We start from the raw sequence: 23,315 nt of genomic DNA on the forward strand, positions 1-23,315 counted from the left end.
CTAGCGATAAACACGAAAAGGCACTAGAACACGTGCTGCTACTTCTGTGTGCTCCTGCACCGACTGCCACGGGCCTGACAGAAAACTTCCATTACAGAATCCAGCCCTCAAGTGTTAGGGGTGTGAAGTGCTCTCTAGGCTCTGCCGGGCGCAAGCTTTCCCTCTGCTGTTTTTGCACAAATCCAGGGGTCTGGTTCTTTTAGCCTCAAATCCCGCCCTTCACCGCCAGCCGCGCTCAGCGGGGCTCTCTGCACCAGTCCCGCCTCACTGAGGGCGACAGGCCGGTCCCAGGTGAAGCCTGCGAGCGAGTCCCGGGGCACGGGAACGGCCACCGCAGCACGTGGGCCAGGCAAGGCGGCCCCCAAGCCGCGGGAGCGGGTGGGGCCGCGGCAATCGCGCTGGGCCCGGCCGGGCATCGGGCGGGGCCGCCCCGGGCCCTCCCACCCCGGGCCGCTGACGTGGCGCTGGCCCGCGGTGCGCGTGCGCACGCGGCCCTTCCGGAGAGGAGCAGGATGGTGCTGCTGGAGAGCGAGCAGGTAGGGGACCGCGGCCCGCTGGCAATGGGGGCGAGTCCTGTGTGCCGCCGCGGAGGGAGGGAGCGAGCGAGGGACAGAGGGAGGCCCACAAAGCCGCGCGGAGATGCCGGGCCCGCGCCGGCCCCGGCGGCGTGAGAGCCACTGCGGGGGAGGGGAGCGGACATCGCTGTTCCCGGGTACTCTGTCTCGGCGGGGTAGAAGCGCCGGAGCCGCGGGAGGTCCGGGGAGGCTCAGAGCTCGTGTTCGGAGTCAGAACCGCGGGCCGGGCCGCCCCCGGCTGGGATTTCGTGTCCTGCAGCTTCAGCGTGGGGAAAGCCGGGAGTTCGCCTTTCCTCGGTGCTGCGTTCTGCGGGTGGGAGAGAAGCCGGGCCCGGCCGGCGCTGCGCGGGGAGAGGAGCTCGGAGCTCGTGTGGTGACTCCCAGCCACGGGCGCGTCTCTTTCTCTTGCAGTTCCTGACGGAGCTTACCAGGCTCTTCCAAAAGTGCAGGACTTCCGGGAGCGTTTTCATAACGCTGAAGAAATGTAAGTGTTGAGTCTGTTATTGCATTAAAGAGGCGTTCCTATAAATCTGACAGTTGTTGCCAGGTATTTTAAGCAATAAGAGTTGTAATCCGGGGTATCTGAAGACAAGAGCAGTCCTAGGGACAAATCCGCCAGCAGGAGCACTGATTACCACTATTACTATTAGTTCTACAACTATTAGCTGTAGGACTACTAGTACTAGTAGTATCAGTACAAATAACCTTTGAGTAAGACAGCATTTCAAACTGCAGGAAATATTAGGATTTTCTGATTGTTAAACAGTCAGTGAAAATGGTTTGTTTTCTGTAAAAGGAGAGTTCTGATGTTTTCATGTGTTCATGTTCCTCTGGTTCCTGGCTAGCTGGCACTACTGGAGAGGCCATGCCAGGAGTCAGGAGGCAGCAGGGTGACCTGCATTTAAAGCATGCTGCTGCTCGAGCAGGCAGGGCATATAGCACGTTGAGGGGAGCATTTGCTTCATTTTTTCTGATATATATAATTTACAGAACAGAAATTTTCTGGGGTTCTAGAGTAAGAGCAATTTGGCAGCAGTATTAGTTCAGTTGGCCTGAAATTCCAAGGTGTTTTGCAGATCTGCTCATGAGCAGTTTTTAACACCTCATATCAGAAGGTATCTGTTGATATTAATGAAATAAGAATAAAAATTCTTTTTCAATACAGATGATGGTCGAACAAAACCAGTTCCACGCAAAGGCCACGTAGAAAGTTTTGAACCAGCAGACAATAAATGTCTCCTGAGAGCAACTGATGGAAAGAAGAAAATCAGCACAGTGGTAAGTGACAACTTTTAGGTTAGAAAGGTTAGTGCCTCTATATGTTTCTGATTTAATGTTCCGTATTTTAAGTGAAACTTGAGATAATACTAACTGGTAGTTGAAAACCTGATGTGTGTTTACTTTGAATGGGGGATTGGGAAAGGCTTTAGGTGACTTGAGGTCTCTTCTGTGATATGACACAAGGAAAAATGTTACTTTAGAGAAATAGCTGAGAACCTGAGCTGCAGCATTTCTGTGGCCCCACAAGTGAATCAAACTTATCTTTGTATGCTTTTACACATTCTTCCCATGTGAAAACATGTGACTTAGGGATGAATGGCCTGTAAAGGGTTTTGTTAATCGAGGAGATTTTCAGTTTTCTAAATCAATGAAGTCCTATGACATACCAGTACAGCACATTTACCACTGAAAGTTATAAGTTGATCCAACTGCTGCTAAAAAAACCAGATGGTAACTGGTGGGTAAACATGTACTGATACTTGGTCTGTAATAGAAACCTGAGTTTTCGTGGTTAACCTCCAGTATTACTTTTGTAGGTGAGCTCAAAGGAAGTAAATAAATTCCAGATGGTAAGTTTTGTATGCCTTTTATCTTCCTTTTCTGTAAGTAGTAGAAGTGGTCTGTTGGAAGCACTGGGCAGCTGTGAACAGGTTGATTCCTTGCTGAACTGCCACAGAAACTAACTTGAGACTACCCATTTATCTTAATCTGTTTTAAAAAAATCCTGTTTTATTTTATCTAATCTTGTATATTGGTTTAAACAACAGTATTTTCCTAGTGCAGGGTGTAAGAGCATGATTCTCTGGGAAAAGGCATGTAATTGGCCGTTTGTAATACATAAAATGTTACCTCTTGCATATTGTCATTTAAGTATTTGGGGTTCTTTTAAACGGTTCTAATTGTTCTTTCAGGCATATTCAAATTTGCTAAGAGCTAACATGGATGGCTTGAAGAAGAAAGACAAGAAAAGCAAGGCCAAGAAGAGTAAAGCAACACAGTGATGGGACAGTGTGCTACCATCACTATTATAGATTTAACCCTTGCTCAAAGCAAAGTTCATTTCTTTTTGAGTTACCACTTGTCTTTGGCTTTCCTTCCAGCAGGAAACTGGGATATGATCAGTACTTAAACTCAGAGCAGAGGTGCTTTCTGTGGGTGGTTGTAAGGCAGGAGTATGTACAGCATTCTACTGTAATAGCTTTACACTCAGCTGGCTTGTACTCACACTGCTGCTGTGTTCTCTGCAGTGTAAAACCTGTCTGGGGGGTAATACAGGGTGAAGAGAAATGCACCCTACCCAAAGCAAAACAAGACTGGAGCAGGAGCCTCAGTGACAGATGCCCAGTTTTATAGATGAGCCTCAGTAATTCTAGGGAAAGCAGGTGCCAACATATTATCAGGAACAGCTGCTTTACTGTTTCTGTCTTAATCTGAGGGCCATGCCTACATGATGCAGTGCAGCTATCCCCAAGGCAGCCAGCACAGTGCTTGAGTTCTTGCAGAGCTTTCACTCCATGCTGATCCAGCTGTTCTGACCTGGGCTCAGGGTGGGGGGAGGGTAGGACTCTGCATCATGTTTCCTTCAGACATAGCTTAAAAATGGTCATGTCACCTAAACTTTTTTTAAAAAAACATCATCCTTCAGTATATTCAGGGATCTGAATTTTCCTTCCTTCATATGAACAGATGTAAAAAGTAAAGATGTAATTGCTCCTATTAAACATAATGAGAAACAGATTGGCTGTAATGGCTGATGTGACTTGTCGTGGTGACTTGCTAGGAATGGTACAGTTATCTAGGTCTTTAGGATTGTCTGCTCTTTGGACATTGCTCTTAAAACTTCCACAGTTCTCAGAAGTTTTGTGGTTTGTCTTGCAAGTTACCTCTGTGTGTTCTAACTTTATCACCTTCTTTGATACAAAAAAAGGGTAGAAAAAGTAGGTAGGTATTAATGTAATGAGTCTGCAAATGGCAATCAGTTATGTTAGAAAAGAGGTGTAAGTTCTTTAAACAAAAGATACCAAGTGGGGAGGGAGGGTAAACACCAGTGCACTTCCAGAAATCCTTAACATTTCTACATATTCCTCCAGTGTTTGATGTGAAATATAATACATAGTTAACTATGACTCCTGTAAATCATAGTTTCTTAGCTTCATTCTTCCTGATGAGGTTGTGTTACAGTTGAGCTTCAAGAAGATAATTATAATACTTCCATCATTACTATGACTTCAAACTTAATCTGACAACTCAGGTAAAGAAAGTTAGTTCATAACTCTGGTTGTGCCTCAAGCACATGCAGGTTACTGTTTATCTTTAAAGTCTTTGGTTTAGGTTCTGCAGGTCTAGTTTTGTTTTATCAGGTCTTCATCTTGCAGAAGCTGCTGCTTGATTTAAATGCAAAAGTACAGACAAGACAAGCACAGGCAGCCAGGCTTGTAGCAATTCAGCCTGAAATCTACCATATTTTATACATAAATTAAAATAGGTTAAAAAACACAACTAAAAACGACACACAAAAGGCTTGTAATGAGTATTTCAATAAGGCTCAGCAGTTTTTTTTACATAAAAACTCGTCAAAAGTGTTCAAAACAATTTTTAAGGTAATTAATTCATAATTCTAGAACTGACATTTCTTGTTGCAGTACTATTGTTGCATAAAAGGCATTCTGAAACTATTTTTTACAAAAAGTAGTTTTACATCTGTACAGCTGATTTGTGTAGCATAAGAGACAAGAACTACATGGTAATACCTATGTGTGGCTCTAGTCAGACCTGCTCCTTAATTGCCTATAAAGCTACTTCCACATTTTGAAAACATTTAGTTTTGTATTTGTTGTGGTTTAGGAATGTCATTCTCTAGTTTAGTGCTCCAGCTGAATTCGTGTACCACCCACTACCCCCTCCCTCTGCCAGCGGCTGGAGAGGAGAATTGGGAAGCACAGAAGGTAAAAGAGCACAGGTTGAGGTAAGAATATACTGGAAACAGCAGTGAGATAAGAATATAGTAATGGCAGCAGTGGCACAGAGTTCGGGAAAGGTGAACGAGTCCACAGAAAGAGCACGACCCAACTGCTCCCTCTGCCCTGTGTGCCCACCTGCAAGGCCCTCAGCAATGGTGTGAGGTGGTACAGATCAACCTCTGGGTGTTGGCCATGCCTCCTAGCTACAGCAGATGTTAACCTTGTCCTGGCCAGAACCAGGGCAATATTATATGTGAAATGCAATCTGGACACAGAAAAAGGCACTAGTTGCCTGTCTTGCATTATTACAGCTTTTTGAAATTCCTTTTGACAAAATGCTGTTGTTCATTTGTAGAAGCATCCCATAAATGATGCTTTAAGTACTAAAACAAAATCTTGTATTCATCTCGGTAACTGTACAGGATGAGTGCAGAAACCCTGCAGAAGGAAGGAAAAAATAATTTTAGTATTTTGAAACTGCAGGTTTGAATGCTGCAATTCCTATGACAAATTCTCAGAATAAGATAGCAAAGATTTAGCAGCAAATCAGTAAGGGGTTTTTTTGTGTGTGTGTTTTGGCTGTGACTGCAATTTTCCTCTTTCCATTGATCTCCTGTTCAGTTTTCACTCCAGTGATCTGAAGGCTTATAACTAAGTAGTGCTCAGGCTCCAGATGGGATAGGAAGATAGTGAGGGACTGTATTACACTCATTGCAATGGAGTATTATTTGGGTTCTGTTGCTCAGAGCCTTGGAAGCTTCATGAAGAAAAAAAGTGCTTCACTTGATAATGTAGCTGTCTTAGTAAACAGAAAACCTGCAGCACCTTTGGTGCATCTGAGAAAAGGGGACCAAAGTTTTAGTCTTATTTAAAGGTTAACTAGTACTTTCGAGTTGAACAAAGGTTTAAGAAAATGAAAACAATGAAACCCATTAGGCATAAATACCCAGGTCTTAAGTGGACCAGTACAAGCAGCATTTAACAGTTTGAGATTTAAAAGTGGACACAGTGGATGTGTCCAGACTATCAGCCTTGCCAGAATCCAACAGGCAGACTATGAACGTTTTTATGCTTACAAAACAGAAATGGGCTTTACTGTACATGGTGGGAGAACATTATGTTTGCATGAAACTGGGCACTCTCCCACCTGTGCCTGACTGCCATGGTATTATTTCAAAGCAGGAGGAGTTAAATGTGTTCATGAGTTTTAAAAGACAAGCTGAGTCCCTCTCATCAGAACAGAGGGCTTTTATGTAGCAGTATAGATGTATATATTATACCTACGTGTATATTTACACATATAGAAGTATATGCACTATGTATAGCAGGATACCTGACTGTACATAATTGTCTGCTATTCTTTTATTAACAAAGTAAGTGAGATAAAAGTGGCAATATATCCTAGAGCTTCTTGAAAAGACTTAGAGAAATGAAAAATTTACATTTTATCAGTAAGTGAGGGTTAGTGACCAGTCCTATAGTTTTGAAGGAACTATACACATTTCCTGAGTATTTCTTTTTGCCTCAGAGAGAGGGGAAAGTGGAAGACAAGTTAGGAGCAGCTTATCTTCTAGTTTGAATACTGAAATTATTGAAAAAAATTCTAGTTTATGTACCTGTAATAGCTTAACAAATTTACCTCTTTTCCATTTTGAGACTGTAAATTTCATCACAAATTGCTTGTAAATATGAAGATCTCTGCTTGGGCCATCGTGACATCAGTTGTCTCACAGTAGCATCAAAGGCTTGTCTATCTCCATCAAGCTAAGAAAAAAAATTGACAAGGAACTATGCTAGTCTCATATTATTTTCTGAAGGAAATACTTCTCCCAGTAGGTTGCAGCCTTCTGAATACTGTGTAATGTCAGTGCTCTTTAATTAAACAGCTTTCAAACATGATAAATGTCAACAACATGTGCAACTTTATTTTTTAAAGAAAATGAAGTTAATTTAGTGATCAGTTTCTTAACACATTTCAGCACAAGCAATGAGAAGGGCTGTGTCAGCTTGGCAGTGCTGGAGAGAATACAATAACTGTGATGTAATGGTGATCAAAAGTGAATTATACAAACTGATCACATGCATATGTATTTAATTTTTTTTTTAAGTAAAAGGTGATAAACTCCCTCCACGATTCATACAGACTGCATGAATGAAGTATTCTGAAAATGTTTTGAAATGTTTCACTGGGTTTTGGTTACCAGACAAGCACTGCTTCAGAGCAGCAGATAAAAGGTATGAAAGTAACACATGCACTTCCAGTAGGATGCCATTCTTGAGTTTGATTTTTAGGGGGTGGAGAGGCATCCATCTCTCTCTTAAGCTAGTGCTGTCATTGGAGAAAAGAAGAAAGCTTTGTCTTTGGTATTGTCATCTTTCATGCACCATTGACCAGCTCCTGGTTGCTAAAGGTGTCAATATAATAAACATCCCTTTTATATCTTGGCTTCACTAAGGGATGTTTCAGCTAATGTACTTGACACAATTGCCTCTATATTTTGGGTTCTCCTTCATTAAGGGCTTCAAGAAAGACTGTTGTTGAAACTGCTATTAATACTTACTGGTTTCTGAAAAAGAGCAGTTAAGATTTAATTTTAGATAACTATTCTTGGGGGGAAAAAACCTCAGAGCTTTGGATTAGGACTTCCTAATGTCTTGTGTCACTTGGACATTTGACAAAAAGTTTTTCTCGGTCAAGCTTCCTGGGTAAAAAATTCTTTTAAGTTTTAAACCTAATTCAAACTTGAAAAGAAATCTAGAATGGGTGAATTTTACATTTCACTTCTTTGGGAACAGAATTTATCATCTATTGTGTTCAGTTAGAGTTTTAACAATACTTAATTGCTTACCTCTAATGATAAGAAGTGTATCACAGTTGCTTTTGGCAGATCAACCTGTAAAAATATCAAAAAATCAATACTTAACTGTTCTCTGTTATCATTTTGCCAATTAGAGATGAGCTATACTCAAGGGAGCCAGATTTTTTGATTTCCAGAGAAGCATTCATGCTGCTAAAACAGGGAACTTAGTTTAAAATTATTAAAACCTTTTTAACTATTTATGACAGATTCTATTATGGGCAACTTGCCATAGGTGCAGGCAAAAAGGCACCGATGTTTCCTGAAAAGCATACACCATTTTAAAGTCCTTTGTGACATGGTCAGTGAAGTCTAAAAGCTACATACAAACAAGAGCTATGTTTACTTAAATGGAAGCGCAAATCTAGCAGGAACAAGTTATTACATCTACCATAATAGCTGGTGTAATTACAGCTTAAGAGCTTACAACTAAATGGTTGTTAAATTTTATTCCATGCAGCTGTCCCATACACACAATTTGAGACACTTTTCAAGTATCAGAGAAACAGACCAGTGGTCTTACTGAACCTGAAGATTGATTCATTTGGTTTTCACTAAAGTGAGGCAATTAGCAGTAGTTTGTTCTAGCCAGGAATGGCATCATCCACTGCAATTAAGAATTCAGGATTACTTCAGGCTTCTGCCAAATACTTACTGCTAAAATCTCAATCTCACTTGTTTTTTGTTGCAGGCTAGAAATGAATGTCTGAAGTCTTGTTTGTACCTGGAAACAAAAGATGGGCAAAAGTAAAATACACAGCTTGTGTGACACAGGTTGGGCACTGATTTCATATTGCATAGGTGAGAACAAAAGAGGGTGCTCCTAACAAGATGCAGAATTATATTTAAACTAATATAATTTTCAGTAAAAATGTCACAATAATCCTTGATGAGCAGAGAGGAAGGAGACTGGAGCTGAGACACTCTTGACTCAGTGGTACACACTTGACAACACTGGTTCTAAAGCAGACAGAAAAACATGGATGCTCGCATAACTAGAGAAAACTGCCCTCCGTTTCTTGGTATTAGACAACTTTTAAAGAAACGTGAGAACCTGTGACTGGATGTAGTGAATCAACTAAAGAAGGAGGATGGCTTTTGAAAGCCAAACCAAAATAAGGGTCATGCCTTGTAACACCTTTTTTCAGAGCAAGCTGATGGTCCTGCAAAGGTAGCACTTTACAAATGTAGTCGCAGGCTTGCATTATGTTGTCTTTTGCACCTTGGAAAAGCTGCTTTTACATATTCAAAGCCTGAAAACAGCAAGTTTGTTTAGCTCAGAGAGTAACAATTTCTTTATTTGGGTTCTGAGCACTATTAATTGGGGAGATTTTTTTGTTGCACATCCAAGTTTGGACTGAAAAGGGAATGACAGTTCTGTTTTACCATGTACTCTAAATATCTTAAGGCTAATAATGCTAAACAATCAAAATTCTGACATCTGCTTCTAGCATCACTGAATGTGTTCTATATTACTATAGCATCATGTTTTAGGCAGCTTGTAGGTTTTTTTTGTTATTGTACTGGTTTGAGTTTTTTTGTGTGTTTTTTTAAAATCCACAATTTTTTCTAAGGCCTTTAGTTTGAAACAACATAATGAAATAAAATGCATAAAGTACATTTTACAAACATACTACAAATTAAAAATATGATAAACTTGCACCTTTGTGCTGGTTTTGTCTGGGGTAGAGTTAGCTTTCTTCACAGTGGCTGTTATGGGGCTACATTTTGGATTTTTGCTGAACACAGGATTGATAACAGATGTTTTTGTTATTGCTGAGCAGTTAATCACTGATAAAGATAAGTAAGGAAACAAAAGATGATGCAAGACTATTAGCCACAGATGTAGGGATCAAACACTTGTACTAAAGTTAAAGGAATTTTCCAACATCTTCCCCCACTGCCACATAGAGTACTTTTAAACAATATAACTTGTTTGATAACAGAGCCAAGGCCTTTTCTGCTTTTCCTATGGCCATGCTAGTGGGGAAGCTGGGAGGTGACACAGCCAGGGCAGGTGACCCCAGATGATCAAAGGGACATTCCAGACCATATGACACCATTGTCAGTATATAAAGTTGGGGGAAGAAGGAAGAAGGGGGGACACTTGGACTGATGGTGTTTGTCTTCCCATTCACCATTACAGGTGATGGAGCCCTGCTCTCCTGGGGATGGCTGAACACCTTCCTGCCTATGGGCAGCACTGAATTCATTCCTTGTTTTGCAGTGCTGGTGTGCACAGCTTTTGCTTTCCCTATTAAACTGTCTTTGTGTCAATGCAGGGGTTTTCTGGCTTTTACCCTTCTGATTCTCTCCCTGATCCCACTGGTGGGTGAGTGAGCGAGCGGCTGCATGGGGCTTGGCTGCTGGCTGGGGTAAACCACGACAACCTTTAACACACCTCAGCATTTAGGGAGAAAAAGGAAAGGGAAGATCTAGAACCACAGTTCCTAGAAAACTAAGATTTCTAGTAAGCATGCACAATGATAGCTGAGCCATGATATCACAGATAATCTCTAAGATAAGACTTAAAAAGGGTGGTCTTTGCCTTTCACCATTTGTGTTGTTACTGGTCTATGAATAAAGAACAAACAGGATGAATTTGTTTAAGTTAGGTGGTAATGAAGTATGAATTCTACCATTCCTTAACTTCTAAGGATCACTTCTGAATACTTATTTGATGTGTGAGTACCTGAATTTCTTGACGACGCCTGGCACTGGCAGACAGTTTTTCAGGAGCTATAACACTAACGTTAGGCACTACAAGACTTCCATGTGAGTCAAACACACCTGAAATGCAAACACATCATTTTGGTTCATAGTATTTCTTTAAACAAGAAGTAACAAGAAACAGAAAATTCATGAATACTAATACGCTAAAATCATTGTAGTACAGGGATTAAAAAGCTGCTGAAAACCTCCAAAATCTGACAGGATAATGAGATGTGCAAATAAATTCTCAAACACTCACTTCTGACTTTGAAAGACTGGTTGTTAAGACAAAGAAATTTGGTATTTTACATCACTGTTCCCTGAAAATAAGAAAAGGTTCCAAATGACTTGCATAATTTTACAAAGGAATGCAGTGCACCTAATATCAAAAAAAGAAAAGCCATTACAAGAATGAGGTGACTATTTAATGCTCAGTCCCATAGCAGAATCACTGACAAAATGAACAATAAATACCAGTTTCCCCAAATAACAATAATTAAAATTTGAAACAGCTTATTTCAAAATCCAAATTTCCACTTCTAGTAGTCACACACACACAGAAACCCCCTCAAGTTAAGCATGGCCCCTCTCCCTCCCTATTATGCAAAAGTGTTTCTGTGTGAAGTGTTGAAGAATCACCACCACTGCACACTGGATCAGTGCTCAATAAAACAAGTACCAAAAATGCCAAATTTTAGCCACACAGTAAGCACTTAATATTATTCTTTAGGTACAAATTTATCAGAATAAGGAATGCAAATCCACAGCTAGAAATGTAAAAGTGTTTTCATTTGGTCTCAATACTCTAACTGATCTACAGATCAAATTATTTTTCATCAAGATGACATTTAAATTTCTCTCCAGCTAGGAAAAATTTGGTGAATTTTGGCTTTCCCAGCCTCTTGGATTACTGCATCAATGAATGCTTGTATGGAGAATATTCTGCTTATTGGTCTGAGCACGTAGTTTGGAGAAAAAGCCAGTTTTAAATCACTTGGAACAATATCTGTGATTAAGAGGCAGTGCCTCTAATCAGAGCTGTGCTATAAAACATTTTCTTTCTTTGCCTTTGGTACTATTCCCCTAAAAATCAGTTTTTGAGTGGAAAGAGGAACAGTTAGTTTGTATGTTTTGTAACTAGATATTAAATACCTGAAATATTAGTAAATGATCCTTTTTGATTTGGTATTGAAAGATTATCTGCGGTTTCTCTAAAAATAAACAAAGACAGTTAAGGAATTTACAATTATAAAGAAATACTGTAATAAGACAGTAGTTTCAGATTATCATAGATACTTAAACTTAGTTCCAACAGATAAAGTCTGCAGATACTTGCCAGGACACATTTATTATTCATGAATCAATTCTATTCAGGAATTGTAATTTTGTATGGTTTCTTGACATTTAAAAGCCAGGTCTAGAAGCAATGCTCCCCATGGATACAAAAAATGTCCTCCCTATCATACAAGAGTGATTTATAGCCTAATACAAAAATATATTGTGAGAGTATTCCCTCTGAATTATTAATTTAATCTGCTTCTCAAAGATTTCTGTGACATAATACTAAAGTAGTATTTATACTAAATAGCATATTCAAAGAAGTCTTAAATAATTAGTTTGGCTATCTTTACTTTCCACATTCAGTAATTCATTAAAAGAGCAATTTGCCAGGGCTATTACAATCAGCTATTGTATTTCTCTGTTTAGTGGTACCATGCAAGGGTTTTTCTATTCTGTTTTCAGAATTTAAATACTTTTTGAAAGAATGATTTTTCTTTCACAGCTTCTAGTAGATCTGTCACAAAGCACCTGAGGATCAGGTTAGTTGCAAAATTAAATACTAAGACTGGCTGAGGCCAGAAAAAGGAGAATGAGAGGTGGTAGCAGGAGACATCAACTGCTTGTAGAAACTACTGCTTGATTTCAGCATTCCCAAGCTTAATGATTTCCTTTATTGTTAAGCCTAGTCAGAAAACTGGATGGCAAATCTGTTCTGATTCTGAATTCTACTTTGTGTGACTAATGCATGTCTATTCTTGCTGTCAATGCACACATATAAATGTATCTGGATGCATGTGTAATTACAGCCTTACAGGGGGCTGTGTGTAAGTAACAGCTGTCATGCATTTCTGTACTAACTTCCACTGGTTACAGTAAATAGTAATTTCAATGAAGCCAGGGTGAAGGGGTTTTCCCATGAACCTCAAGTCTTTGCCAGGTGTTGCTTTCACTTGTGCCACCAGAGCATACAGAAGTGCAAGAGTTACACTTTCATCTCACCATACCAATACTGCCTCAGAATGAAAGAGATTTGCTGCTTTAGTTCTTTGATCACACAGTACACAAATGTCATGGACTTCTGCTCAGTAAGAGGAACTTGCAGGCAGCCAGACATACAGTATTGCTGTTCTAGCAGCTTTGGGATAACTGTGTGACCTTTTAATTTATGAAGCACTATGGATGTGTGAAAGTAGCAGCAGCAAGGGAAATCACTTTCTTAATCTCAACACATTTCTATAACAAAGCCTTTTGTTTTCTTTTCCCCTCAAAAGAAATTCAGCAATTTTTTTACCAAATAAAATTAAGGTTTAACTCAGCATATACAAACATATATTCACTTCTGATTTAGACTATCCACATTATTGACACGTTATGCTGCTTACCTACTACATCTTTCATCACCGATTTTCATTTTCAGTTTCTGGATCAGATGATCTACTAAGTCAGACTCCAAAATCCTTTTCTCCGTCTGCCTGTCTTTCTCAAAGGATTTCACCTATGATGCAGTTCAATGGTTCTTAAGATTGTTGATTCTTAAAATGGCATACAAATAAACTTATCAAACTTAATCAAAACCAAACTGTTTCACCATTAAAGGTGAAAGAGTCAAAGGTAGGAAGCTATTATCATTACCAATCAATCACTGCCAATTAAGTCTTTGATTAGATTTTTTTTCTGCCAACTTCTAATTGATTCTGCATTCCCAAAGCAAGCTTGGCTCTCTGCATCTAATAATTAAGATAATGATAGTGATAATTAAGTTCTGAACAATGGTTTATAATTAAGTACCATATTAATTATTAATTTTTAGTTAAATAATTATATTAGAATAAGGCTTGCCTTTCAGTTTGCAAGAGTTAACTCAAACATTCAAAGCTTAGGAATCTGCGCCATCTTTATTGGCAAGAGGTTAATCAGCAACAACACCATTCACCTCATTAACATCTCCTTTATTGGTTTTGCTTCAATAAAACTGTATTTAAAAGAACACTCTACAATAGGCTTGTAGAGAACTTGGAAATAATCACATTGTCATCATCAAGGTCTACTTATTCTTGCAATTATTGTTGTTACGTTAACAGAGTGAATAAGAAAAATGTTTTAGTAAGGCACATTGGCTGTCCTTGCCATATGCTGTCAAATGGTTAGTATTTTTCAGTCAAAAAATGAATCTTTATTCAAAAAATAATGATGTTTTCTCTAATGATCCAGAACACTTTAAAACTTTCAACTTCAAAAAACCAAAGATACCAGAACCACAGGCTGCAAGAGTACGGAAGAACAGAGTACATTCATGTTGTGACAAAGTCCAGTCTTTGCATCCTAATAGGAGTTTATAGAGGTGAAGAGTGTGGTTCTGACTGTCTGGTGGAACTACACTGATTTTTTTAGATTTACATTTGAGTTGTATTTATTTTGTAACACAAAAAGAAGCCATCTGCAAAGATTATTAAGTCAATGAATTCATTTTGTAGATTTAAGGAAGTCAGAGACAAGAGAAACCTTTTTCCACGCTAAACCATCAATGGCACTGTCAAGCAATGTTTGCACTAGTGTTTGGACTTTCCTAGAGGGAAGGAGGTCTGTGAATAACAGTGTTACGCAGGGATAAAAATGTTTAAAATGTTGAAATTGTTCAGAATAACATTTCTACGACTTAACAAGCAAAACTGTATTTACCTCAACTCCATTTACTTAAATATAATTTATACTGTATTAATAATGACCTTAAAAAGAAAAAAAAAGTAGAACAGAGTACAAATCTGAAACACCATAAAGCATCCCCTGGTCCCATGCTTACCTTCACATGACTTCCTTCTTTCTCAGACACCAGAGCCACATATGTAATCCCAGAGCACCTGCAGTATTCCTGCAGTTCTTCCTGGGACTGAAGTGAGAACAAAAGAAGGGGAATGAGACATTAATTTGACAGCTTATAAAATGACCAATTAAGTAATCAGTCTCCTGTATTTATTAAAGTAACTTGATATGCAACAGTCACACAGCTCAGAGAGAGAAAAGCTTTCTTGACAACTTGAGCAGATGAAACTTCATTATGCATGTATTTGTGCACCGGAGACTTGCTAAAATTGACATCAAAGTCTATGCTTGGGTCCTGCAGCCCAAGCTCCCACATATAAAGGCCACCTATACCTAGAAGTGCAGAGTCTCAGTAACTGTAAAAATGTGCAGTGTAACATCAGGCAGACAGTCACCACCCTGCTGCCTGCAGCTTTCAGTCCTGCATGGCTGGAGGTCTGCCACTAAAGCTGACTCCAGCTGGCTTCCTGTAAAACCAAGGTTATGCTGACTTACACAGCACTGGCTTGCAGGACAGCATTAGATAGAAGCAAGAACTATCCAAATCTTCATTCCTTGCGAATCAAAAAACCAAACAACCCCAAACCAAGAAATTCCAGCCCAGGTGATCCTAGGAAAAGTATATAATCTGGATTTTTTTTCAGTCCCAAGGGACTGAAACTGTTGGAAATGTTATGGGAAAAAATTACAGAAGTTAGACAATGAACTGTATGAGCTCAAAACTTCTTGCCCTGCAGCACATGATGTGCAAGGGGCAACTGCAGAGTCGTCTCTCTTGTTAGTCACGTACTGAGACACCTGAAGGTGAAGCAGACTCATAATCCTTAAGTAAGTGCCACCACCTCTAAAAGGGACTTCAGTGTTGCCATGTAGCTCGCTACACTCCAGTGAAGTAGTGCTGGCTACAGCTCTGTTTGCTTTCAGCTGGCACAGCTCAGCTTGCCACTCTCTCTTCCCCTCCTGCGCATCTCTTCAAGGACTACATGGGGACCCATCTAGTAGCTCAGTTTGCTAAACTGTATTTCTAACAGAAGAATAATGTCAATATTCCCTCTGTACCTGAGTGTCTCTGGCCATCTAGCTATTTAAAAGTTGATGCTACTGTTCTGTTCTTGATGTACCCCCTATTAAGTATTAAATTGATTAATAGGAGGGGTCCTTCTTCACACTGGAAGAATGCTGCAAAGCCAGTGAGACTTTCTTTACATTATTGTATCTAAACAGCACCCCACATGCTCAGTATTATAAGTCTCCACCTCCATAAAAACAGAAAAATACCCCCAAAAAGGTATGGTTTCAGTCTGCACTAATCTTGGAGAACAAGAATACAGTTAACACATGGAGATAAAAATTCTACCTGGGACCAGTCATACATTATTTCAGCTGGAATTCCTGCAGTCCAGAATTTCTGAACAATGTTGATAGCTCTACCCATTGACATCTGACCAACACTTACAACCAGCAGGTCACAGGAGCTGACAGAAACCTGAAGGGAAAGTAAAATCAAGGAGACAGTATTAGTCACAAGACCACCTTTCCCCCTTCATAAGGTAGTTAAAGTTACAAAGATGGACAAATATGCCAACATGTGTCAAAATGCATCAAGCTAAAAAAAAAAAAAAAAAAAAAAAAAAAAAAAGGGGATTAGATCCACCTTTCCACCTAAGTCTGTCTGAAAGTCACTGAAGCTCAATCTTTGATGCAAAGCACCTCCACAGCCTCAGCTTGCCTGAGGTATCCCAGTATCCCTGCCTACTCTGTTTTTTCCTTCCCACTCTCCCTGGCAATGTTAACTTATTCTTATAGAGAAGAGAAAATAAAATACACATTTCACAACCGAGTGACCATGTGTGACACCGTACAAAGTAGATAATATTCTTAAAGTTTCTTTCCATCTCTATCTTCTATACTTTGATAAAGGGAGCAGTAGTAGGGGAAAAATAACACTAAATACCTACAGTTGTACTCTTCCATCTGAAAGAATACACAGGCTGAGAAAAACATCCCATTAAATTGAAAATAAAATGGTGTTAGCCTGAAGATCCTGTCTTCCCTTAATTCTCATTTAATAAATAGTTCTATTTAGAGAAACACAAAAGAAAACAGGTCATCTTGATGTCTGTCTTCTATTTCAGTATGGAATTATTTTGGAACACATCTGAACATCTTATTTTTTGTCCAATCTCTAGCTACAATTAGGTTATTGAACTGTCAGAAGTAAACAAATTCCCCACTCCCCAAAAAAGACTTACAGAATCCTCCAGACTGGAAACAGCAGCAGTTATTTTATCTATAGCTATGCTGACTCCAACAGCTGAAGGAACTGGTCCTACCATCTGCGGCCCTCTAAACTGTGGAATCTCAAGACAAGAAAAAAACAGAATGGAAGATCTTGGCAAAATGGGTTAAAAGAAATTAAAATTTACTAGAAGAGATAAGCACATACCAGATGATCATATCTGCCTCCTGCAGCCAGAATTTCAGGCACAGTTCTTTGTCTTCTTTTGATGTATGCTATAAACTGAAAGATAATACCATTGTGCTGCTGTATTTTGTAAACTAGTCCCAGATTTATAGAGATCTGTAAAATAAAAATCAATATGTGCACATATATAATTAATTTCCTCTTAGCAGCATGGATTTAAAACACTGTTTTCACATAAGGAAGACATATGGGAACATTCCTTATCTCCAAAAATTTAAAATACAGTGACAAATAAGGAAATTAAAGGCGCTTTAATCTTACAGCATCTCAAGAAACCTGTAGCACAAAACCCAAACAGCAAGCTTCAAGGAAGGTGGAGGCCTTCAGTAGTCATTAGATGTCTGTATTTTTAAAATATTTACAGTTTGTTTCAAAATTTATTAAATCCCCTCTTTTATGCTCTTCAGTCTTGGGTGGAGAAAGGAAAAAAGTCTGAGTGTCATTAGATAAGTTAAGGCAGAGCCTTCTGACTGGAAAAGGTCTTATTTTTAAAATGCATCTTTAATAAAGAAAAAAAAGGGAAAAAAAGGAAGAAATATCAATTCAGTATTATTTGCCATCAAAACACTTGCATGTGCTTTTTCTATTGTAAAATATCTTGATTTCTTGGCATGTTACATTGCACAGCAGCCCTGTAATTCCATTAATTTATTAGCAGAGCATTTTACAAACCTGAAGTTTAATTCCCAGTTGCTTTAACAGACCAATGATTTCCTCTAAATCCTTCATGCCATGCTTCAGCAGCTGAGTGACACTTGGCTTTTGTTTTATCATTGTGTTTAGAAAGGGAAATACATTACTTGCTTCTCCCTTCTGCTCAATGAATTTATAGAGTCGAGAAAGCTAAAAACAAAAAAAAAATAAAATTATAAGCATACATAGCAAGACAGGCAACATTCATAATAGGTCCCATCTAAAAACAAGAAAAATATCTGACTTTCTATTTGTGGGAGTAAGACATCTGCCTTTTCTGGGTTTTTTTTTGGCTAGCAGGCTGTTTTTACCTAGTGCAGTTGAGGAAAAAAAATAGGCAGACACAAGTCTCAGACTACCCAGAAATTAACTTCAACTCTACACACATTCAACATTTGCAGATAAGTTTTTTTAGAAGTTTCTCTCAGTTCTCTTTATTTAATACCTCTCCACAGTATTCCATTTACCCTTTATTAGCTTTCACATGTTTAGAGAACAAGCTGCAATACTGACTTTCAGAGAGAACAGAGAACAAAGTCAGGCCACTTGCAAAGGGATTGACCTGAACAGCACATGTAACAGGTTATTTTTCTTCTTCTGGTTGATAAAATTACAAAGAAAATAAAATATTCCTGACTTATGACAAATTACAGGGAAATTAGCACTGAATTAAGATCACTTACACTAGCTGATGTGAGAGAAAGATTACAGAACTTGGCTTCTACTTCTCTTTTAGTTAGCTTTTCAGTCTACGAGAAAAACAGATTAAAACAGCATTTGGTTGTGTTTAAGGCATTACTGTAATTATTCAAATTAATTTCACCTATATTCTGTGCTTTTAAAGTATAAAAGACCTAACTGATATTAAAATATATATTAAATTTAATTTTTAAAATGTTTTTATTGACTAGCCTGTCAGTTTTTGATTAGACAAGTGAATAATTCTCTCATAAAAACACATTTAAGAATCACCTTGAACCTTCCCAATCCAGAAGTAACAAGAAAGTAATTAATTTACATTTACAGCCCAAAGACAGCCAGCCTTTTTATGTATCAGGAGTATACTCCTGGTTAGGCTGGCAATGGGCTGTAATTCATTTTTAGAGATAGCCCCACAAAATAGAATATTCTACAGAGATGATTACAGAGGACAGGTTAATAACTAATGCCTTACCACAGCATCATAGAGAATGATGTAGACTTGATTGAGTTTGTCTTCTGGTATCCCACAGTGCAAAAGTATAGCTTTCAGTAAGGCAGTGTGGTTTAGATAAATACTGTAATTTCTTTCCTAGAAGAGCATAAATAATAAAAAAAAAAAAAAAAAAAACGAAGAAAGAATGAAAAAGCCAAGTTTTACTTGCATTCTGTTTTCTTAAAACAAAACCCCCAACCTCCACAAAACAAAGAGGCTTCCTAAACATTTAATAATAATAATAGTCCAAAATTAACTTCAAACCACTTCTTTCACTACCTTACCTTTCATCTCTAACTAAAGAATGGCAAGTCTTGTCCCATTCTACAGTAGTCACTTGTCTGACAGAAGAAAGACATTATTTCAATGGTACTATAAAGGATTCAGTTATTTCCTTTGCACATAAACATATGCTTCATTTTAAGTTTACCTAGGAAACACATTTTTTATGACAGTGCTCTGTAAGTGACTATAGATTAAATGTGACAATAGTTCTGTACTGGTTAAGTTAAAGGAAGTATCCTTTTACAACACATCAAACTAAATATTGAGTTAAATTAAAATTTTGGGTGGAAAAGAGAGGAAAGGGGCTGATTAGAGAATCTACCTGTAGGACTGAAAACTCTTGAATGATTTCTGAAATTGCATAAATTGTTTCTGCTATAGGCAAAAAGCTATTTCCAGTAGATGTAATGATGTCAAATGCACATTCTAGGAGTTCTTTGGGATGACAGCGGTCTAACTTCCGAGGTCTGAAAACTCGCTCTATACAGTATCTAAAGGAAACATTGAAGAATGAATCAGCCTCTTCAGAAGTCATTGTCAAAGCATGGTATCAGTGCAGAGTATCACCTCTACATCTCTTACCTTTTCAAGTTGGAGATGTTATTTCTAGCTACAAATCTTGCAAAAGGAATCTGAAAAAACAAAATACATGACAATTGTTGAAACCAAACAGTTGGTTTGACTGAGCTCTGGAACTAGAGATGAATTATACTGTGTAATTACACTTGTACTCTCCCAAGTGTAATATAATCCCCAAAACACCTGACATAGCCAAGTAATATTAATCTAACCATCCTGCTGCAAGTTTTCATTTAAAACATTATTTTCACCTATGTTAAAAAAACAAACAAATAAACGCTATTTCTTCAAAATGTGGTCAGGGCTCCAGCTGTCAAGAGGAGGAGCACAGAACTCAGGAGAACAAGAACAGACATTGAAAGATACACTATTTCAGCAGCCAAAAGAAGTGTAAGCATAAACCAAATTCTACCACAGCACCCTCCAAGCCCTCTGAAGCTTTGCCTGCAGAGATGATGCTACTTACTCTGAGGTCGTAAGGAAGCATTACCAGCATCCCACTGTGATCCATGAAATATGAAGCTTCATTATGTTCATACAGTTTCTTATTTCTGGGCATCAGCAGTGGAGTATGCAGCTTGATGGCTCCTGCACAAAATCAGAAAACACTATTATCTCTCATTTCAGAAGAACACCTGCTTTTTACAAGTTCATGAACACCCTTGCAGGGCATAATTATGTCAATCTGTAAGCGAAAAAATTACATTTAGTGTCCTTAATGGACTTTCCTCTTCCATACTTAAAGAAAGAATGTCAAATTTTGGTTTATGCCTATGCTGCATGCTTCTTGGGCTCAGCAGGGAGGCCACAGAAGAGAGAGCTGTCAATTCCACAGCCCAGCAGAATCCTTACCTTGCCTTCCTTCTTTTAAACACCACCTTTCACGAAAGCAGACATATGAAACATGAAAGATGAGAAACTCTGCAGTTACTGGTAGCAAGTACTGCTTTGGTTTAGAGACAGTTCCATATAGAACAAATTTTGTCCAGACATGTTGCTCTGTCTCAAAAACAAACTAGAATTGTTTGTGTTTCATTTAAAAACCTCATGAATACCTTTTTTCCCCTGGCTACATTTTGTGACCATTTATCTGCATGAATCCAATCTTCATTGAACCCTTAATATTAATAATACTATTTATTACTGGAAAATAGTTTCCTGTTTTAATATTTGATTGAGAATCACTAGAAAATTTATTTAAGCTTAACTCAATTAGATTTTAACTCAACATTAACTTTTAAATGGGAAAAAAGTGCCCCAGATAGAAGGAAATTCTTCTAGCCATTACAGATGTCAGACACAATCTAATGGAAAGAAAGAAATATTCAATCCCCTATTTTTTCCAAAAGTAGGAAGACATTTCAGTCCCTAAAATTTCCCAAATCTGTCAAGTTTTAAGGAGTTGTGGAAGAGGTAAACCCATCCTTGACTTTGTATTTCTCAGCTTCTCACTCTTTATATTGCCAAATTTTGATCATGCTTAATCAGATTATGATTTACTTGGAAAATGCAAAGTTTCCATTTCAAAATTCAGTATTTTTGTATAAAATAGTATCATGAACATCTGTAAAACAACACAATTTATAACATTCCAAGTGTGACAGTGGCTGCATAAATTTCCTTCTCAAAAAATAATTTTAAGCAAATACTATTATTAATGACTGGATAGATCCTGGATAGGAAAACCAGAGACTATTAAATATCATGGCATCAGCTTGGGCTCAGGAAGTTCCTGAACAGCAAAGCAGCTCCAAGATTATATCACTGCAAGTACCACTACACGCTTGCTTTGTTTCCATGCTCTCCCTTATGCTCTTCCAATTCTGGCTGTTCAGAGAGAGGTTACTGTGCTCCATGGATGCCTGATCTACAGAGCTAGCCTTGTATTCATATCCAGATTTTGTGTAACAGCCTGTGTCTCTAAAACCTCATAGAGATTTATCAGAACAACCATGTATATTCAAAAATGTAATTAAGATTTTCACTCTTCTTTCTACAGAAAATGTAAATCATTCAGATTTGATCTTAGTAGCTATTACTGGAATGACAATAACAGAATAAAACATCATAAAAACGTCAAATGATCAACTACTGAACACGTTTTCTGATTTCTCTTCTAGCAGTAAATACATTCCATTCTTTTAAATCCATTCAATCACAAAAAAGGAAGTGAATGACTTTTGTAAACACACCCACCGTGTCTTTTAAATATCCGGCTGACAATGTCACATACATGCTGCTGTATCTTGGCTGCCCAAATAGAAAAACTACCCTGAAACCATCACAAATAAAAAGTACACATATAATTCACGTGTGATGAACACTCCATGTAGACAATCATTCCATGTAATACAGGCAATAAACATTCTGCTACCTCATCCCGCTACAAAAAAATGCAATGCTTACATAATAAAAAATAACTACAGCTATATGAAGCATTATTGTACTGTGTTACCTTGAATTTCTTTAGATTTTCTAAGATTCAAGAGCTATAAACTAAGAGAAATCACATCAATTAGAAAAAAGCATCCAGGGGCAATACTTTCTGCTGACAACCAGTCATTAATTTGACAGGAATTAGGAGTAAACAAAGTATCATCTGGACATAAGCTTAAAGCTTTAGCTGCTACAAACACTGCCGGTTTCTTCACTGAAGAATGAATGTAAGGCTCAAATGGGAAGCAGCTACTGAAACCCACACAGCAGAGACTGTAGTTTTAAGTGGGAACCAGTGCACAGGTGAATCTTGAGATAATGCAATTCCCTCAGAAATGCTACAGAAATGCTTACCCATATAAGCATATTTTTAAAAAATTCAACACAGGGAAAAGCCAGCCCCTGAACACCTACAAAGCCAACCCCTGAACACCTCCCCTGAACACCTACAAACCTTCAGCATATCACTGTCATAAGTATAGTCTATTGCTGGAGATATACGCTGTGCAAATATCTGACTCATCATAGTCCGGTAGGCTTTGCCATCAACGTTTGCTAAGGTGTGGTGCAGGACTTCATGGAGTTCAGACTCTTCCATTTGTGGTGGTGGAAGATGTTCACTTTTTAACAGCTCCACAGCTGTTGGTCGTGCTGCAGGATCATGGTTGAGGAGCCATGTAATAACCAATCTCTACAAATTAAATCAAAATTTTACAGATTAGAAACATTTTGTAAGTTACCAGTATTTGCAACAAACTTGGTAGTCACATCAATTCAATAACAAACTGAGACTCTACAGGGGAAAAAACCAGCAGAATTTGAATCTCTGGGATGGATATTATTTGCTTAGTAAATTATGAATGTCTTTTATTATCATCTGAAAAAATTAACTAAACCACACAAATTATTAGAAATGTGCCTCCAGTGATGACAAAACATGTAGTATCCTTTTCCTTTGTTGTTCCATGGTATGCTACCTCTTGCATCTCTCTATCAACAAAATTAAGAGAAAGTTAAGAGAAAAAGCAGAATTGCATGCATGAAATGAAAGATTTGAGAGGAACAAGTGTTAGAGTAGGGGGCATCTTCCTGGCATATTTCAGCAAAATGTACAAAATGGAAATGTTTTATGGTCCTTAGTAACATGCAGATTAC

The 23,315-nt window shown here is 38.3% G+C and overlaps 2 protein-coding genes across 5 annotated transcripts in view; one reads left to right on the forward strand and one right to left on the reverse strand.

Annotated features, from left to right (window-relative positions):
- Positions 1–417: 417 nt before the first annotated feature.
- Positions 418–3,593, forward strand: SRP14 (signal recognition particle 14). Its single transcript, XM_009101967.4, has 5 exons — positions 418–536; positions 987–1,059; positions 1,741–1,853; positions 2,393–2,425; positions 2,768–3,593. Exons 1-5 carry the CDS (start codon positions 513–515, stop codon positions 2,855–2,857), a joined length of 333 nt encoding a protein of 110 aa, XP_009100215.1. The 5' UTR covers positions 418–512; the 3' UTR covers positions 2,858–3,593.
- A 781-nt stretch (positions 3,594–4,374) lies between these two features.
- Positions 4,375–23,315, reverse strand: part of EIF2AK4 (eukaryotic translation initiation factor 2 alpha kinase 4) — a 38,504-nt gene continuing 19,563 nt past the window's right edge. For 2 of the 4 annotated variants that reach the window (XM_018907497.3, XM_050974776.1), the window contains 19 exons: positions 22,615–22,851; positions 21,921–21,996; positions 20,191–20,312; positions 19,728–19,777; positions 19,468–19,636; positions 18,840–18,956; positions 18,349–18,414; positions 17,645–17,815; positions 16,934–17,068; positions 16,740–16,847; positions 15,845–15,973; positions 14,468–14,554; positions 13,050–13,162; positions 11,539–11,597; positions 10,367–10,464; positions 8,330–8,398; positions 7,666–7,710; positions 6,456–6,580; positions 4,375–5,254 (listed from right to left, as the gene is read on the reverse strand). In XM_018907497.3, coding sequence (XP_018763042.3) covers positions 5,200–5,254; positions 6,456–6,580; positions 7,666–7,710; positions 8,330–8,398; positions 10,367–10,464; positions 11,539–11,597; positions 13,050–13,162; positions 14,468–14,554; positions 15,845–15,973; positions 16,740–16,847; positions 16,934–17,068; positions 17,645–17,815; positions 18,349–18,414; positions 18,840–18,956; positions 19,468–19,636; positions 19,728–19,777; positions 20,191–20,312; positions 21,921–21,996; positions 22,615–22,851 — 2,031 coding nt within the window. In that variant the 3' untranslated portion in view covers positions 4,375–5,199. Of the gene's footprint in view, positions 5,255–6,455; positions 6,581–7,665; positions 7,711–8,329; positions 8,399–10,366; positions 10,465–11,538; positions 11,598–13,049; positions 13,163–14,467; positions 14,555–15,844; positions 15,974–16,739; positions 16,848–16,933; positions 17,069–17,644; positions 17,816–18,348; positions 18,415–18,839; positions 18,957–19,467; positions 19,637–19,727; positions 19,778–20,190; positions 20,313–21,920; positions 21,997–22,614; positions 22,852–23,315 lie in introns of those variants that run through there. The other 2 variants (XM_050974775.1, XR_007777647.1) reach the window with 2 other exon arrangements.

Source organism: Serinus canaria, chromosome 5 (assembly GCF_022539315.1).
Source record: "Serinus canaria isolate serCan28SL12 chromosome 5, serCan2020, whole genome shotgun sequence".
In the NCBI taxonomy this organism is placed as follows: Eukaryota; Metazoa; Chordata; class Aves; order Passeriformes; family Fringillidae; genus Serinus; species Serinus canaria.

Bases quoted from the DNA above. Each gene is read 5' to 3' on its own strand.
- SRP14 (XM_009101967.4), top strand. From the start codon at position 513: ATGGTGCTGCTGGAGAGCGAGCAG. The intron at 1,060-1,740 runs GTAAGTGTTGAG...TTTTCAATACAG, and splicing joins TTTCATAACGCTGAAGAAAT to ATGATGGTCGAACAAAACCA. The intron at 2,426-2,767 runs GTAAGTTTTGTA...TTGTTCTTTCAG, and splicing joins AAGTAAATAAATTCCAGATG to GCATATTCAAATTTGCTAAG.